At 40.2% G+C, this 15,843-nt stretch overlaps 5 protein-coding genes and 1 pseudogene across 15 annotated transcripts; 3 read left to right on the forward strand and 3 right to left on the reverse strand.

The window, feature by feature from the left end:
* The first annotated feature begins 675 nt into the window (after nucleotides 1-675).
* On the forward strand, nucleotides 676-2,561 carry LOC106325243 (CBL-interacting serine/threonine-protein kinase 10-like). Its single transcript, XM_013763278.1, has 2 exons — nucleotides 676-844; nucleotides 959-2,561. The coding sequence occupies exon 2, from the start codon at nucleotides 1,078-1,080 to the stop codon at nucleotides 2,407-2,409; it is 1,332 nt and encodes a 443-aa protein (XP_013618732.1). The 5' UTR covers nucleotides 676-844; nucleotides 959-1,077; the 3' UTR covers nucleotides 2,410-2,561.
* A 553-nt stretch (nucleotides 2,562-3,114) lies between these two features.
* On the forward strand, nucleotides 3,115-4,582 carry LOC106323358 (transcription repressor OFP3). The gene is given in 3 exon segments (XM_013761498.1): nucleotides 3,115-3,138; nucleotides 3,666-4,314; nucleotides 4,317-4,582. Coding segments are annotated over 3 exon segments (882 nt in total). The 3' UTR covers nucleotides 4,526-4,582.
* Nucleotides 4,545-7,917, reverse strand: LOC106326987 (probable serine/threonine-protein kinase WNK4). 10 transcript variants are annotated; one of them, XM_013764974.1, is made up of 9 exons: nucleotides 7,825-7,917; nucleotides 7,477-7,548; nucleotides 6,780-6,933; nucleotides 6,434-6,699; nucleotides 6,133-6,356; nucleotides 5,897-6,054; nucleotides 5,504-5,816; nucleotides 5,165-5,434; nucleotides 4,545-5,077 (listed from the first exon to the last, which is right to left on the reverse strand). In XM_013764974.1, exons 3-9 carry the CDS (start codon nucleotides 6,837-6,839, stop codon nucleotides 4,680-4,682), a joined length of 1,689 nt encoding a protein of 562 aa, XP_013620428.1. In that variant the 5' UTR covers nucleotides 6,840-6,933; nucleotides 7,477-7,548; nucleotides 7,825-7,917; the 3' UTR covers nucleotides 4,545-4,679. The 10 variants fall into 10 exon arrangements, with proteins under 10 accessions (XP_013620428.1, XP_013620427.1, XP_013620424.1 ...); XM_013764973.1 differs by having other exon boundaries at nucleotides 6,780-6,967; XM_013764970.1 differs by having other exon boundaries at nucleotides 6,780-7,031.
* Nucleotides 7,607-9,480, reverse strand: LOC106326992 (annotated as a pseudogene).
* Nucleotides 9,481-9,688: 208 nt separating this feature from the next.
* Nucleotides 9,689-12,257, forward strand: LOC106326990 (malate dehydrogenase [NADP], chloroplastic-like). Its single transcript, XM_013764980.1, has 12 exons — nucleotides 9,689-9,947; nucleotides 10,023-10,116; nucleotides 10,256-10,342; nucleotides 10,428-10,765; nucleotides 10,836-10,926; nucleotides 11,005-11,079; nucleotides 11,163-11,264; nucleotides 11,350-11,472; nucleotides 11,560-11,628; nucleotides 11,699-11,767; nucleotides 11,852-11,905; nucleotides 11,986-12,257. The coding sequence occupies exons 1-12, from the start codon at nucleotides 9,778-9,780 to the stop codon at nucleotides 12,040-12,042; spliced, it is 1,329 nt and encodes a 442-aa protein (XP_013620434.1). The 5' UTR covers nucleotides 9,689-9,777; the 3' UTR covers nucleotides 12,043-12,257.
* Nucleotides 12,150-14,464, reverse strand: LOC106326989 (protein NETWORKED 4A-like). Of its 2 annotated transcripts, none has more exons than XM_013764978.1 (4): nucleotides 14,356-14,464; nucleotides 14,091-14,135; nucleotides 13,961-14,015; nucleotides 12,150-13,860 (listed from the first exon to the last, which is right to left on the reverse strand). In XM_013764978.1, exons 2-4 carry the CDS (start codon nucleotides 14,103-14,105, stop codon nucleotides 12,395-12,397), a joined length of 1,536 nt encoding a protein of 511 aa, XP_013620432.1. In that variant the 5' UTR covers nucleotides 14,106-14,135; nucleotides 14,356-14,464; the 3' UTR covers nucleotides 12,150-12,394. The 2 variants fall into 2 exon arrangements, with proteins under 2 accessions (XP_013620432.1, XP_013620433.1); XM_013764979.1 differs by having other exon boundaries at nucleotides 14,265-14,464.
* Between the last annotated feature and the right edge of the window lie 1,379 nt (nucleotides 14,465-15,843).

Here is a 15,843-nt window from a genome sequence, read left to right on the forward strand (position 1 = left end):
TGTGTTTAAAATGATGTTCAAACATCCATATTTATAGGAAATTTCGAATCTGGTAGTTGTAATTTTCCTATGAATTTACGACGAAAATTAATTAGGTGGCAAAAAAAAACGTGTAACACCTACAAAGTTGGTGGATTCAAAATTTCCTCGCTAAATACACGTAAACTATTTCTTCGTAAATAACACGCAAAGTTTACGTCGTATTTACGAGGAATTAGTTTTTCCTCGTAAAATACTCGTCAAATTACATCCACTTTACGACGAAACACTTTTGTCGTTACGTTACGAGGAAATAACGATGACTTTAGTTTTCCACGTAAGTTCCTCGTAAAATCGACGTAAATTTACGAGGATTGTTTTTCCTCGTTAAATTTCCTCGTTAAGCATGTGTTTTCTTGCGGTGTACATACATATCACAAGACTGAATTTTTTTAACATGAGATTAGATAAAGTTGAAAAAAAGAGATTTGATAAAAGTTCATTTTAATACGGTGGAGCCGTTGGGTGAAAAGTAAGTTAGCCAATTAGTAGACAAGTGTAAAGGCACATTATGGGCGAAGGAGACAGAGGAACAAGTGGCCTTCTCTGCCTTATTTACTACAGTTTTAGATTGATATTTTTTATTAATGTGCGTGGACGGCCAATGACGTTTAACTTCCTTTTCACCTTCTTCTTTCTTCCTTTTTGTTCCGTCTTAAAAAATAAGCATAAAGAAACAAAGAAGATCCTTGGAGATCTGCACGTCTTCGTTTCTAGAAACAGCTGTGGTTGTCTTAAACCATATTCATTGTGACTTCTTGTATCTTTTCTCGAATAGATGTTCTCCCAAGTGTCAATATATGAGGTAACGTAGGAGGAAAGTAAACCAGAATGATGAGTTCTGGTTTAGGGCTCAAGTGTTTGAGAGTTTGTGTTTTGTAACTGAGATCGCATTGCTTTGTTTATTTTTGCATCACAGGCTCTGAGAGGTGTATTCATACCGCTCAACCAATCCACTAGAGACTCAAAATGTTGTCTTACCACCACCAACTCTCAAGTAGTGTTCTGTCTCTGCCTGCTTAAGTTTTTGTAGATTAGATGGAAAACAAACCAAGTGTCTTGACCGATAAATACGAAGTCGGAAGGTTACTAGGCCAAGGCACTTTCGCCAAAGTCTACTACGGAAGGAGTGTTCATACTAACCAGAGCGTTGCCATCAAAATGATCGACAAGGAAAAAATTATGAAAGTTGGGCTTAAAAACCAGATCAAGCGAGAGATATTCGTAATGCGTATAGCTAAACACCCCAACGTAGTGGAGCTATACGAGGTCATGGCAACAAAAACAAGAATCTACTTCGTCATGGAGTACTGCAAAGGCGGAGAGCTTTTCAACAAACTCGCCAAAGGAAAACTGAGAGATGACGTCGCTTGGAACTACTTTTACCAGCTCATCAACGCGGTTGATTTTTGCCACAGCAGGGGAGTGTATCACCGTGACATCAAGCCGGAGAATCTATTGCTTGATGAGGACGACAATCTCAAGGTGTCTGATTTTGGTTTAAGCGCCCTTGCTGACTGCAAGGGACAAGATGGTCTCTTGCACACCACTTGTGGCACTCCTGCTTATGTTGCTCCTGAAGTGATTAATAGAAAGGGATATGATGGGACAAAGGCAGATGTTTGGTCTTGTGGGGTGGTTTTGTTTGTTCTGTTGGCTGGTTATCTCCCTTTCCATGACTCTAACTTGATGGAGATGTATAGGAAGATAGGAAGAGGAGAGTTTAAGGCCCCAAGCTGGTTTGCACCTGAAGTAAAGAGACTCTTGTGTAAGATGCTGGACCCTAACCCTGAAACAAGAATCACTATTGCCAAAATAAGAGAGAGTTCTTGGTTTAGAAAAGGTTTACACATGAAAGAGAAAAAGATGGAGAAACGAGTCGAAGAGATGAGTTCAGAGGAGAGCAATACAGACCAGCCTACAAGTATAAACGCTTTTGATGTAATTGCATTGTCTGCTAGGTTTGATTTGTCAGGACTTTTTGGTGACGTGTATGACAAGCGAGAGTCTAGATTCACATCTAAGAAGCCTGCTTCAGTGATCATATCTAAGCTGGAGGAAGCGGCGCAACGGTTGAAGCTGAGGATAAGAAAGAGAGAAGCAGGTTTGTTCAAGCTGGAACGTTTGAAGGAGGGAAGGAAAGGAGTACTGTCGATGGATGCGGAGATATTTCAAGTGACGCCGACGTTTCATATGGTGGAAGTGAAGAAATGTAATGGAGATACTCTGGAATATCAAAAGTTGGTGAAAGAGGATCTTAGGCCTGCTCTTGCTGATATTGTTTGGGTTTGGCAGAGCGACAAAGATGAGGAGTTGGTCTCTGCTTCACAGCAAGAGATAGAACAGCAACAGGAGGAAGAATCGTTGTAGTTTTGAGAAGTTTTGTTCCAGTTTTTGGATATTCTTAGCTCTGATGCTAAAACGTATATGAGTTTCTTACCATTTCCGTTTGTGATAAAGATAGGAAAAGCTTTTTGATAATTTGGAGAAAGTGCAGTTCTGAAGATAGGAAAAGCTTTTGATGCCAGCTCCTGATCTTGAACTCACCATCATCTGTAATCATTAAACATTAATCCTCTTCCTTCTATGGTAAGGGGTTAGGTGAAACCAATGTTCTAAAAATCTCTTGCCGGTAACTAGGCGCTTTATAGAGGACTAGAGACTAGACAGATTATTTGAAGCTAGACGAGACCTAGGCTTTTGCAAATTTTTTATTTATTTTATATATATTATATATTTAAATGACACGTTTTAGTTTTTAAGTCTAATTATAAAATTATTATGATAAATTATTGAAAATTAGATTATACAAAACAAAAGAAATTAGACAAATTTGTAGATTTGTAATAACATTATTGATTAATTTAACATATTCAGATTAATTTTAGATCAATTTAAATCGATTTAAACCGACTTAGAACAGTTTAAACCAATTTGAATCATATAAATTGGTATAAATCGGATTTTAAAAAAATCGTTTCAGATAGTACCGAGTTGCCGCTTAGGCGGGACGGAGCCTAGACGCCGCCTAGACCAATTTTTAGAACCCTGGGTGAAACCTTTGCGGCGAACGCGATGCCCATCAGAGAAAACCTTTTGGTAGTTTCGAAGAAATGAGATTCAGGGTCTAGCTAGCCGTCGATGCTCTGTTTAGAGAGAGATTTTGGAGTTAAATGTCTCTTATTGGGCTTTTGTTTGACCTTATGGGCTGTTGAAGGAGAATGGTTATTGATAAACTCATCATGTTGATGTTAAGTTAACGTCATTAGTGAAGAAAGTGTGGAGTTCACGTCATGTAATTGTGGGATCCATGATTACCCGATCCGACCAGTCTTAAGTTAACTTTAAGATCTTTTTGTTTGATTCTTTACAGACTCTGGATTGTGAATCAAGGTGACATTTGGGGGACAAAGAGACAATGATTTCCCATTTAAAAGAGACAAAACAGAGGAACATAAGAGAGAGAGAGGGAGTGGACCCCAACCAGAATCTTTAGTTTCTGTTACACTTCTTTTTTTCAAAATCCTGTTAGAAATGAATCAGAAAATGGGGACACACAAGTTCAGATTTTCAGCCATTATGCCTCACTCATGGCTCTACAAGCTCAAAGGAATCAGCAGAAGTAGCAGAAAACGCCTTCCTTACACCTCTCCTCCACTGATGCTTCTTCCTCAAGAAAGCTCCGTGAAACTCTTCTTCTTTCTTCATCTGTTCATCACCCTCAAGGTTCTTCTCCACCTCCCAAACCTCCCTTCAAGAGAAAAATCAAATGTAAAACTGTTCACAAGCCTTCCTCAAGGCTCAAGCTCTCTTCCTCCTCTCTAAATTCTCATGTTACTCTCACGACTTATCGGAATCATCGCTCTGTATTAACCTCTGCAAATGCAATCATTCTGGACCCTCCCCTAAACTCTCATGTTTCTCTCACTTCTTCCTGGAATCACCGCTCTAAGTCCACCGTTGGAAGCTCGTCTAAGCCTGTGTCATCATCTCCTTCTGACCAAAACTATGGCTTTTCCCGTGAACCTGAATCAAAGTCAGTTGACATCAAGGCTTTGAACCGTGTTGATTCTGAAGATCCTTCAATCTCAGACAACTCGAGTCCTGTCTTGGTTGAGACTGTAAATAAAAAAACATGTGATACGAGGACACAGCAGAAACTGAAGAAACCGAAAGCTGGTTCTTCAGGGATAAGGATTCGGGCGAATTCACCAAAGATAGCTAGAAGGAAGACAAAGGGAAGAACATCCTACACATCAAAGAGGAAGGGAAACTCTTGAGTTTCGCAATAGTGTTGACTGCGGTGGATCCAGAGAGAGATTTCAGAGAATCCATGGCTGAGATGATTGTTGAGAACAAGATGAAGGAACAGACAGACCTGGAGGATCTTCTTGCGTGTTATCTTTCGCTGAACTCGAGTGAGTATCATGACATTATCATCAAGGCTTTCGAGAAGACATGGTTTCATTTGTCTCACCTCACCTGAGAACTCCCTCTCTCCGAAGCCATGCGCATGCAACTTTATCAAACACACGTGTAACCTTTTATATTATTGAAGCAGCAAGTTTGTTTTTTACACACTACACTATAGATATTACATGAATACAAATTTAGAGTATATTTTCAAACTAAGGGAGAAGCTACCGCCTTAAACTCGGTGGCTTCCGGGAAACCGCATAAGGAGACTGAAACCCAACTGTTTCCACGTCTCCAACAGTTCTGATCAACCTTCTTATTCTAGCCTCTTCCGTCAGCGACCGCTGCAGTAACTGGCCCTGCACGTCTGCAAGCGAGCGGTTCCTTGGAAGTGTGCGGTTGTCTGAAGCCTGTCTCAAGTTACTCGAACTGGAAGCTGCATGCATGTTGGCTTTCCCAGAACGTACATGATAGCTTTCTTCGGGGCGAAACCTCGTTACGTTCTGAGTTCTATTCACAGCAGGAGGTTGGGAGCTGTTCTCATCAACATATGTGTAGTTGAGGTTGGACAAAGACCCTGAACTGTAAGAACTCTGAGAATGCGTCTCATCGTGAAGATCATCTGCAGTATTAATCTTCTATCAAAAAACTTTTATGTAAACATCTGAATCACACTACACACGTTAAATCTGGTAGTTACTTTCCATACCTTGTAGCCAATCTTGACGGCCTCGTGTCATGTAGTTAGAGAATGAAGCTTGGGAGGATGACGAAGAATGATAAACATGAGGGGTTTCATCACCTTCCTCGTACCTCCAACCAGGCACCAAAGAAGAGATCTCTCCATCAATCATTTCAGCAATCTCTACTGGATCCCAATCTGTGATCTCAAGTTCTTTTACCATCTCCATTGCAACATCAATGGAAGTATCATTCATGATGCCAAAGGGGAAAGCCACTTTCTTTGCCATACCTGGAACTAAAAAGAAACAATCATGTGACTGAGAGATAAGAAAATCATCAGCTAAATAAACTAGGTCCCTTTTACCATTTTCATCTGCGATTATTACTTCCAGTAAGATTGTGTTATCTTCAGCCTTCAGCCTCCCAGTGATGGTCATCTGGGTCCTTCCTAACTCATCATCTTCCAACTTCAGTCTGTCCATTTCATTCTCATTCAAGAAGGGCTTCAGATTCCCAGCCCCTCTCGCGTACACCATCCAGGACTCGTCAGACGAGAGAAATGGATCTTGCAGAAGTTCTCTTGCTGACACTCTCTGTGAGGCAGGCACGAGGCATTTCCTGATGAAAATCTGTGCCTCAATGTCTTCAACTCTATAAAAGGCGCTTGGTAGCTTTCCCTGGAAAAAAAAACATTACAAGTCTTATTCCCGGTTCAAATGATAGCTTCATCCATATGCTCACAGATCGAAAGACATACCGAAGAAACTTTCTTGTAAATGTGCACCGGACTGTTACACTCACTATACGGGAACTCAGAGGTGACCATCTCCAAAAAACACATACCAAAGGAATAAACGTCAATGAGCTCGTTGTAGTTTCCCTCAAATAATTCTGGAGCCATGAACTCGGGAGTGCCTACGCAAAAGAAGCACTAACTAAGTCTACGCATATGATTATAACGAGAAGTGAGAGCAAACGATTTTTGCAACATACCAAGGATACTATGGGCAGAGCGGCGGTCCCGCAACATTCTTGCAAGACCAAGATCGCCAATTTTTACTTGTCCAAGATGCCCATTAACAAAGATATTATCACACTTTAGGTCTCTATGGATAACAGGAGGGTCATGCTCGTGGAGATAAACAAGCCCTTCCAAGATCTGCCGAGCCCAAGACTTGATTGCTCGGATATCTATCCGCAGGTACTTATTTTTGTATCTGCACAAGAACGGGACAGCATCATACAAAGCAAAAACTGAGTAATATTTTCAGAAGAAAAGGTGTAAGAGTATTACTGTCGGAGGGTCCCAGACGTAAACAACTCGGTGATGAAGTTGAGATTATGGGAATCAACATCGATCCAGGAAGTGTAGAAACGAATGATGGACTTGTGGTTGAGAGTGCTGAGAAGATGAACCTCAGAGTAGAGCCTCTGTAGATCAACAGAGGAACGGAGAACCTCTTTTAGCTTCACCTGGCTCCACGCTACTTCTATTCCAAGCTTCTCGTCGATTGCTTTGTACACCGTCTTCATCGCTCCCCTTCCAAGAACTTCTTCAAACTGTTCCAGAACAAAACCAAGTGTTACAGAAAGGTCTGAATTGTTAACTGTTCCAGCATAGAGTCTGTTCCTCTACTTACACGTCCATATCGACCAGTAGGATCTGTTTCTACATACTCAGAAACCTGATTCATGTTCATGGTTGACCAAAACTCAGATTGATGCTCCCAGGCAATGTTTGAGACGACGAGATATCTCTGGTTGCCAAAAGTCGTCCTATTACTTCTTCTTATTCTACTTCATCAAAGAAGCGTCAGCAGATAATATGCTGAAACAGTATTTGGCCTGAGTCACCCATTGGTAATACAATGAATAAAGACAAGAGCCTCAACCTAGCTTGCATCACATATATTATAGAAAATCATTTATTTTCATTTTTATTGACCCAGTTGTAAAATATATATAGATACAACTTTGACAAACCTTAGTTGCCAATAAAATATACTCGAGACACGGCATTGAAAATAATTGAAATAACCAAACGTGCACTACTTTGAAAAACACATGGCTAAACAAGCTAAAAAGGGAAAAGGAATATGCCATGAATAGTTTTGTGAACCACAAACACTATAGCAAAGAGGATAATAGTTTAAAAAAAAAAAGAGTTTCCTTGCTTGAGAAAACTGCACGATTCAATCGAACCAATAAGTTTGGTGGACACCAGAAATTCAAAATATTGTAATTAATAAAAATAAAACGACAAAAAGAGACTAAAAGTCAGAACAGAAGTGGGGAACATGACGAGAATAGAAGAGAACGGAGTGATAGTGACATTACCGTTGAACATTTGTCTTTCTTGTTGGCGGCGAATTCCTTCAGCCCTCACGGAGTTCAGGATTCTGCAATAAACTGGCAACACATAACAAATATGCAGTATCCAATATATACGTTCATCATCTTACTTAGCTTTGTGTCTACGGATGGTCCGAATGTTAACAGGCAATCATAGATCTAAATGCATATTTGACTACTACGTCGTTGGATTTAAATGTTACTTAACACGTGGAAAAGGAGAGACATATAGAAAAAAATTGGTAGGAAAATGAAGATAAGGATAGAATAGATCGCCAACAAGAACAGCCGTATAAGTTTGAATTGTCCCACGAGGTGCTCTTTCATCATTACCATTCACCATACAAAATGTGAAAAACCCTTTCTCCACAGTTAATATGTCTGGCACGCAAAACCCCATTTATTCTTGAAAAGATGTTACTTCTCTACCGAACTAAGTTCCTCCATTTTCCACCTGCCAAGTTACAACCTTGATATCACTCACATTTCGCATATAACTTCATTCAGGCAAATGATGAGAATGAATGTAGACAAAAGGACATGCTTACCTCAGTCCTCTCTGCGAATACTACAGGGTTTGCATTCTTTATATCTTTCCATGATTTACCATACCTGCACAACAAGAACAACAAAATGAGAATGCTATAAACATATAAGTGAGCCAAGTTCACTATTTTGAAACTTGATTAGGTCCTAGATGTATCAGCATTGAGTATTTGATAATAGAGTAGAGGACTTGGCAAACATACTCTTTTACTCCTTCCCTCAAAGCTTCCACTTCTTCAGGCGTCCAGAATTTCTTTCGCCTTCTGACAGAGGATACGGGGGATGGTAAACGAGGCCGAACTCTGCCAGAACATGTTCGCTGACTACCCGAACTTTTCTCACTTGCATTATCCTGTTGCGTCACAATCAAACCACAACTTCATGAACCAAAGAACAAAAACATTAAGAGTTAAGAAAGTATCTTGAAGGAAAACTCACTAACACCCACATGTGTTTTCATTATGGTTTTGACCGCTTGTTCCAGTCCTGTTAACAGGCTGATGAATGACATCGACCAAGTGGTCGATTGCATTGTTAGGTTCTTGCACATGCTTAGTAGAAGGATCGATTTGTCGTTAAATCTCTAACAAATACTCCTTCAGCTCCCGAGCAGCCGTTTTATACCCCTTATCAAGACTTGACTCATGTTCCTGTTCTTGTGCACCCATTGTCCGCTCCTCTTCTGCTCCATGTTGTTCAATCACCTTATCAATCCCATCATTCTCCAGACATCCCACTCCTTCAACATCCATATTGTCCCCATTTCCCGTCTCTCCTTCACCACTTCCACGCCGCTCATTGGCATCATCAATGGTATCACTCTCCAAACGCTCAGTGCTTTCATAAACATCATTTGGCCTATTGCTCTCCACGTTGTTCTCAGCCTTGCGCTTAAGAAACCTCCTTTGAGCTACTGACTCAAGAGTGGAGCTCCCGAGTAATCCCCACTGCTCTTTCACAAGCTGAGTGAGAAAGGAGACGACAGTGTACCTAACGTTAATCTCACGAATCCGCTGATACACATCAGGATCCTCAAGTGCCATCTTAACATCAGCCTCCCATTCCAACAACTCCTCAGTCACCATTCACCAAACCGCTCCCACTCTCCTTCAGAATCCCAATCCGTTTCGTCCATATCCTCTCAACGGCGTCAGTGAATACACCATCCGAAGCAGACGATGGCCACATGAATCTAAGCGTGCACTCAGCCGCCGTCCAGCAATAAGCAGACTTGTGAGACTCCGTGAGTGGCGAACGTTGCTGCATCAGAAGCTTCTCAAGAATCTCGAGGAGATCAGTCGCGGGGAATCTCCAAATTTCAGCGCCGAAAGTAGGTTAGTAGGGGAAACTCTAGGATTATGTCGACGACGGATGAAGAATTCAGCAAGCCAATTATCGATAAACTCCATTTGAAACTTTTGCAGTTTTTGCAATTTAGCCGGAGAAGACGAATAGCTCCGAACAGCGGTTACGGATATTCTTTAATGGGCCTTAAGTTGGGCCTAAAGTCAAAGTAGATATTCAGTGTGGATCGCAGATAATTGACACGTGTTATTAATCTGAGCTTTATATTCCCAATCTTCTTTCTCTGGATGGACCTGAAGTCAATAATTAACACGTGTCATGATCTGAGCCTTATATTTCCCTAATCCTCTTTCACTGGCTTGGCGCGCTCACTGTCTTCTTCTCCCATAGTTCCGTTTCTGACTTCTCACTTTCACAGTCTGTGTCTGTGCGATAATGGCCATGACAGAGCTTTCAACCCCCAAAACGACGTCGCCTTTTCTCCACTCTTCGTCTCGGCTAAGCCTCTCATCAAAATTGCATCTTTCAAATCAGTTTCGCCATCTTCTTCTCCCACCGCTCCACACAACTTCCAACTCCAAAATCTCTTGCTCTGTTTCTCAGAAGTAAGTCTCTTTAATTATGAAAAGTTTCAACCTTTATATCTGATCAGATGCTTGTTTTTGAATCTATGGTAAAAGTAACCAAGCACCTGTTGCGGTTCAAGACAATGGATCGGTGAAGACGAAGAAAGAGTGTTATGGAGTGTTCTGTCTCACCTATGACCTTAAAGCTGTAATCTTTCTCCTTCCTTCTAATCAATATAGAGAGTAGAGATAATCCTCTGCTTCACATAGTATATTTATAAACGTTGTTGTCAAAATCTGTAATCTTATTTGATTTTAAGTTACCAAATGTATATGTGTGTTTGCAGGAAGAGGAGACGAAGTCATGGAAGAAGATGATTAATATTGCAGTTTCAGGTGCTGCAGGCATGATTTCAAACCACCTTCTCTTCAAAGTAAGTTGTTCCTTCTTTCTTTTTCTCTAATTACTATTCCATAAGATAGAGTTACTTACCAATCATTTGGTCTTATCTTGTGTAGCTTGCTTCAGGTTCAGTGTTTGGACCAGACCAACCCATTGCTTTGAAACTTCTTGGATCAGAGAGATCGATCCAAGCCCTCGAAGGTGTTGCGATGGAGCTCGAGGATTCCTTGTTCCCCTTGTTGCGAGAAGTTGATATAGGAACAGATCCGTATGAAGTGTTCCAAGATGTGGAGTGGGCTCTTCTCATTGGTGCAAAACCTCGAGGCCCTGGAATGGAACGTGCTGCCTTGTTGGACATCAATGGTCAGATCTTTGCTGAGCAGGGCAAAGCTCTTAATGCTGTTGCCTCTCCTAACGTTAAGGTCCTTGTAGTGGGGAATCCGTGCAACACCAAGTAAGCTAACATTCCTTAATTCACTACTCTTGGTATCTTAACCATCATCTTAAGTATGCTTTGTCTGCAGTGCCTTGATTTGTCTTAAAAATGCTCCCAACATTCCAGCAAAGAACTTCCATGCCCTCACGAGGTTGGATGAGAATCGAGCCAAGTGTCAGGTTACCACATCTCACACACACATATATGTGATTACATGCATTTTTTTCATTTATATGATTGAAAAGTCCATTTTGCAGCTTGCTCTTAAAGCCGGGGTCTTCTATGATAAAGTGTCTAATATGACCATATGGGGAAATCACTCCACGACTCAGGTTTTGTCTTAACTTTTCTCTAGTGCCATTTGCTGTTTGACTATATCTTGGGATGTTTATCTTATCTTTGAGAGGTGAATCAGGTGCCAGACTTCTTAAATGCAAGAATCAATGGCCGTCCGGTGAAGGAGGTTATTACAGATCACAAGTGGTTAGAAGAGGGATTCACTGAGAGTGTGCAGAAGGTAACATACCATTTCCTCGATATTGTAATGAGTTTTGCATTGGGAGATGACACTAGTGGCTGAGTATGTTGCTTTTGTTTTACAGAGAGGTGGCTTACTAATTCAGAAATGGGGTCGGTCTTCTGCTGCTTCTACCGCTGTTTCCATTGTTGATGCTATAAAGTCTCTTGTGACTCCTACTCCTGAGGGTGATTGGTTTTCCACTGGGGTACGTCTTCTTTTAGACACATTTTGATAACAAAAGGATAGATTGGTTCAGACTTTGATAGGGTTGTTGTGATAATGTAAATTTTAGGTGTACACAAATGGGAATCCTTATGGTATTGCAGAGGACCTTGTCTTCAGCATGCCATGCCGATCAACGGTATGTTCTATCCTTATTACTTAAATGCTTTTCTCTAGTGGTGAACTCTCAAAACCTGGTTTGTTTCCAGGGAGATGGAGATTATGAGCTTGTCAAGGATGTAGAATTTGACGACTACCTTCGCAACCGAATCTCCAAGGTATAGCCTTCTTAGATATCAGTCTTTTGAGGGGTTTGTCTCTAAATGCTAAAAGCTAAACTGAGACATGACAATGTTGTGCAGTCTGAAGCTGAACTTTTGGCTGAGAAGAAATGTGTTGCACACCTCACTGGAGATGTATGCATCTATCTTGTTTATTCAAATGAAACCATTTTGATAGAAGCCAACCTTAGTTGCTTCATGGATGTATGTTTCAGGGCATCGCCTTCTGTGATCTTGGTCCGGTAGATACCATGCTTCCTGGTGAAGTTTGATTTTTGGAGGGTGGTGAGTATCGTATCTCAAGTAAGCACTCTCTTCTGGGTTGTTAGCTGTACATAGCACTCCCACCACATTACTCATGTTGATTGTTCTAAATAAGTTAAAGAAACTCTTCTTATTTATATAATGCACCAAAAGTCATATACAGTAGTGTTTGTAAACTAGATAAATGCCATATCTAATGTCAAACACAAACTGTTCCTAAATCTTTTGATTTTTATTATTCTTTTCATTAAACAAACAAACCAAAAACAGCTCTTTCTGTGAAAGAGTAACACAAACAAAGTTATAAAGTACATAGATGCTATACATCAGAATCAAAAAAGCGAAAAATCGAGGAAGATCTTAGTGGTCGATGCCCTGAGTAGTCGTCGTGTGTAGTCTCTTACACTCGTCTTTGGAGTAGTCCAGTGAAAAACAAAGTTGCCTTATCACTTCCCTCTTCTCTTCTGCTACTTCTTCTAGCTCACTCCTCAGCTTCTCCACCTCCTCCTCCATCTCCATTGTCTTACTGTCTTTTGCTTTCATTTCATATTCAAGCAGAAGCATCTCTGATTCAAGCTTACTCACCTTGTTGCTTACCGTCTCTATGCATATCTCTTTCACTGCCTTTTCCATTGTCAACACCTCGATTTCTCCCTTAAGCCTCTCCTCCTCTTCCTTTTTCTCATTAGTCACTCTTCTTATCTCCTCTTCGAGATAACGCACTTGCGCTTCCAGCTCACTGAACTGCTCGTCTCGGTTTGCCTTTTCCTCCAAGAGGCTGGTTATCTCTTCTTTGAACTGCGCCTTCTCAGGGAATATCTTCTCTTCTGCGTCAGACAGAGCTGTCTTTAAATCCCTGATCTCATGATCTCTACCTGCTAAACTATGTTTCAACATGGAGACTCTGTCGTGCAGCTTCACCACCTCTCTTCTATCCGCAGTAGACTTGCTCTTCCATGCTGCAGCTTCTTTCTGCGCCGACTCGAGCATGTTCTGGAGGCTCTTGAGCCTTAACTCATCAGACTTGCTCTTCTCAACTTCTCTTCTCATCATGCCGTTCTCTCTCTCCGCCTCCCTAAGCCTCAGGCTTGCGATCCTCAGCTCTTCAGACAAACTCTCTACGTCCATGTCTTGTGTTGAATCTGCTCCTTCTTCGCCATTCTCATCATCTAACTCAGATGGCAAGTATCTAGCGAGCTGGTTCTTCAACATGAAGATTTGGTCTTCTGAGTTGAGTATCTTCTCGTTTGCATCTCTCAGCTCTTGCTCACAAGCAGCGAGTTTCGCTGGATAATCAACAAACTTACTCTCACTCTTCACCCTTGTCAAGGACAAACCCTCAGTGTTTCCTTCGAGTTGCATCCTGAGCCTCTCTTTGGCTTCACGCAGATCGATCTCGAGATCAGCGACCCTCTTGGTCATGGACTGAAAGTCTGAACCAACGCTCACGTAACCGGGGTAACTAGCCAGGGAAGAGGAATCATCCCATTCCTGTTCGGAGTCGGTAACGGAAGCAGCATCATCTACATCTTTGTGGTAAAGATCAGAGGGAAGGCCTCCTCCTCCGTTATTGCCAAGGAAGTAGTCAAAACCAGGAGCGCGGCGGGAAGGAGGACGGCCTAACCTATTGTTATTGAGCTCAGTAGTGAGGTCAGAGGAGGAGAGGTCATCGTAACGCTCGGCGAGAGAACGGTACATACGGTGAAACTCATCGACCAGGCTGATGAGTTCTGGTCTCTTTTGGTAGTACATCTCTGCCTTCTTGGCAAGCGAATCTGCATCCTCTTCTATCAACTTAACCATACGTTTCACGCTCCTGTCCATATCTGACCACCACACACACATTGACATTTATATTTTCTATTATGAAAATGAACACATGATTTAATAGGACAATGTCACCAATGAGATGGACTGACTACTCACCATCGAGATTATGCTCGAGCCACTTGTTGTTTTTCATACTCTTCCTGGAACGAACCTGACAAGTTCAAGAATCAAGAATGAGAATCTATGGTTGATCATTCGTATGAAAGAAGGTTTTTTTGGATGTTACCAGTTCATAATCCATTGCTGCAAAATCGATGGACCCTAAGCAAACCTGGAAACACACAAGAAACAGTCAATATGAGACAATGGGAAAAGAAGACAAATAATACAAAAAAAGGATAGTGTAACTGTTGAGAAAAAATCATGAGAATTCGCAAATACGTAGACACAAAAAGAGAACCTGAGACTAAGAAGAAGATGCAGATGCTTGCACAGAGGGAGATGATGCAATGCAAGGAGGGTTTTAAAGTCAAAAGAATGTATACACTTACAAAGATAATGCGGACAGGTCTTAACTTGTAAGTTGTAACGTGGCCAAGTGATTTATGTATTATGTGTGTAATTTGGGACTTAATTACACAGTGTCCATATATATGGTGAAAGAAGAGGAGTATACTTATAGGGGTTGTAATTTGACCTCTCTCCCACTAATCCAACCGACTATTCATTAAAGTAATAATGATCATCCAAGACTATTTCCTCACGTTTTTATTATTATTATTATTGTTATGTTGCTTTTTTTTTTGTAACACCATTGTTATGTTGCTATTCACGCATACTTGAAGGTGGATCATCATCCACTCAAAATATCAATTTATGCAGACCTTGAATACTTATAAAATACCATTTTTCTAAGCGGTTTTGGTCTTAAAATCACGTCTTTTTAAGAAATGTATTTAAATGGGAAGACTTTTTCAGGGTTTACGGGAGTAATCGCGTTATCTGTGTGTCTTAAGCCTCAAAAGGCCAACTCAAACTTTGTTTTGTGGCGCTCCACTTCCTTAACTTTTCATTGCACTTCAGATTTAATGCATTAAACATTACGTATTATTTTAAAAATATATAGTATTATTTTTAAAATATTTTTTTTTTTCAACTGCTGACATGCACAACTCATTACCCTATATAAATTTTCGACTAATGCTTTTATGTTTTCTTTTAAATAATGTAATTTTTTTTTTTGTGATAACTTCTAGATTTAAGATAGTCTTTTTGATTAGTCAATGCAAATATAAATATAATCGGGAAGATTTTTCTTTTACTCAAATCTTGCAAATCTTATTGTGTTAATTTTAGGAAGAATTATATAATAAAATCATATAAAAAGATTGAAACATATATAGTAAATTTATCATGACTATTTTGTTTCATAATATATATACAATGTTATTGCACTATAGTGGTTTTGGTATCAACAGGTAAAATGTTTTACATTTATATTTTAGAAAACCTGGTTCAAGAATATTCTTTGATAAATATAAACTATACCTATTTTACTTCACCAAACTTCTTTGATAAGTATGAAGCATGCAAAACTCTTTTAGTAATTTTAGTTTAGTTTATTTATTTCAGTTCAACTATCCATTTTATTTAGTTTTTGAAACTCTCGCTTATTTAAAAACTTATAGCGTACAAAAGAGAAGAAGAGAAGAGTATAGTTGATGTGGAGATAAAGGAGAATACCCATATTCAAACAGAAAGCCTAAATATTTTTCAAAAAATCAAAAAAAGTTGGAAGACGTAAAAAATCGAAAAATAAGAACAAAAATTGTAAACGTTGCATGTCTTGTTTTGGTCCACTTGTGCTTTGGTTTCGAATATGTGTATATGGACCTCCGAAGCTGCTCCACAGCTCCACTACAGAACAAGAGTTCAAGATGGGACTGGTAAGGATAATGAAGAACGTGATAAACGTTGTGAGTTTGAACAAAGCCGCATTCAAAGTCGTTCTTCTAAAGGATAAAGACAAATTGACATGA

Source organism: Brassica oleracea, chromosome C2 (assembly GCF_000695525.1).
Source record: "Brassica oleracea var. oleracea cultivar TO1000 chromosome C2, BOL, whole genome shotgun sequence".
Taxonomy (NCBI): Eukaryota; Viridiplantae; Streptophyta; class Magnoliopsida; order Brassicales; family Brassicaceae; genus Brassica; species Brassica oleracea.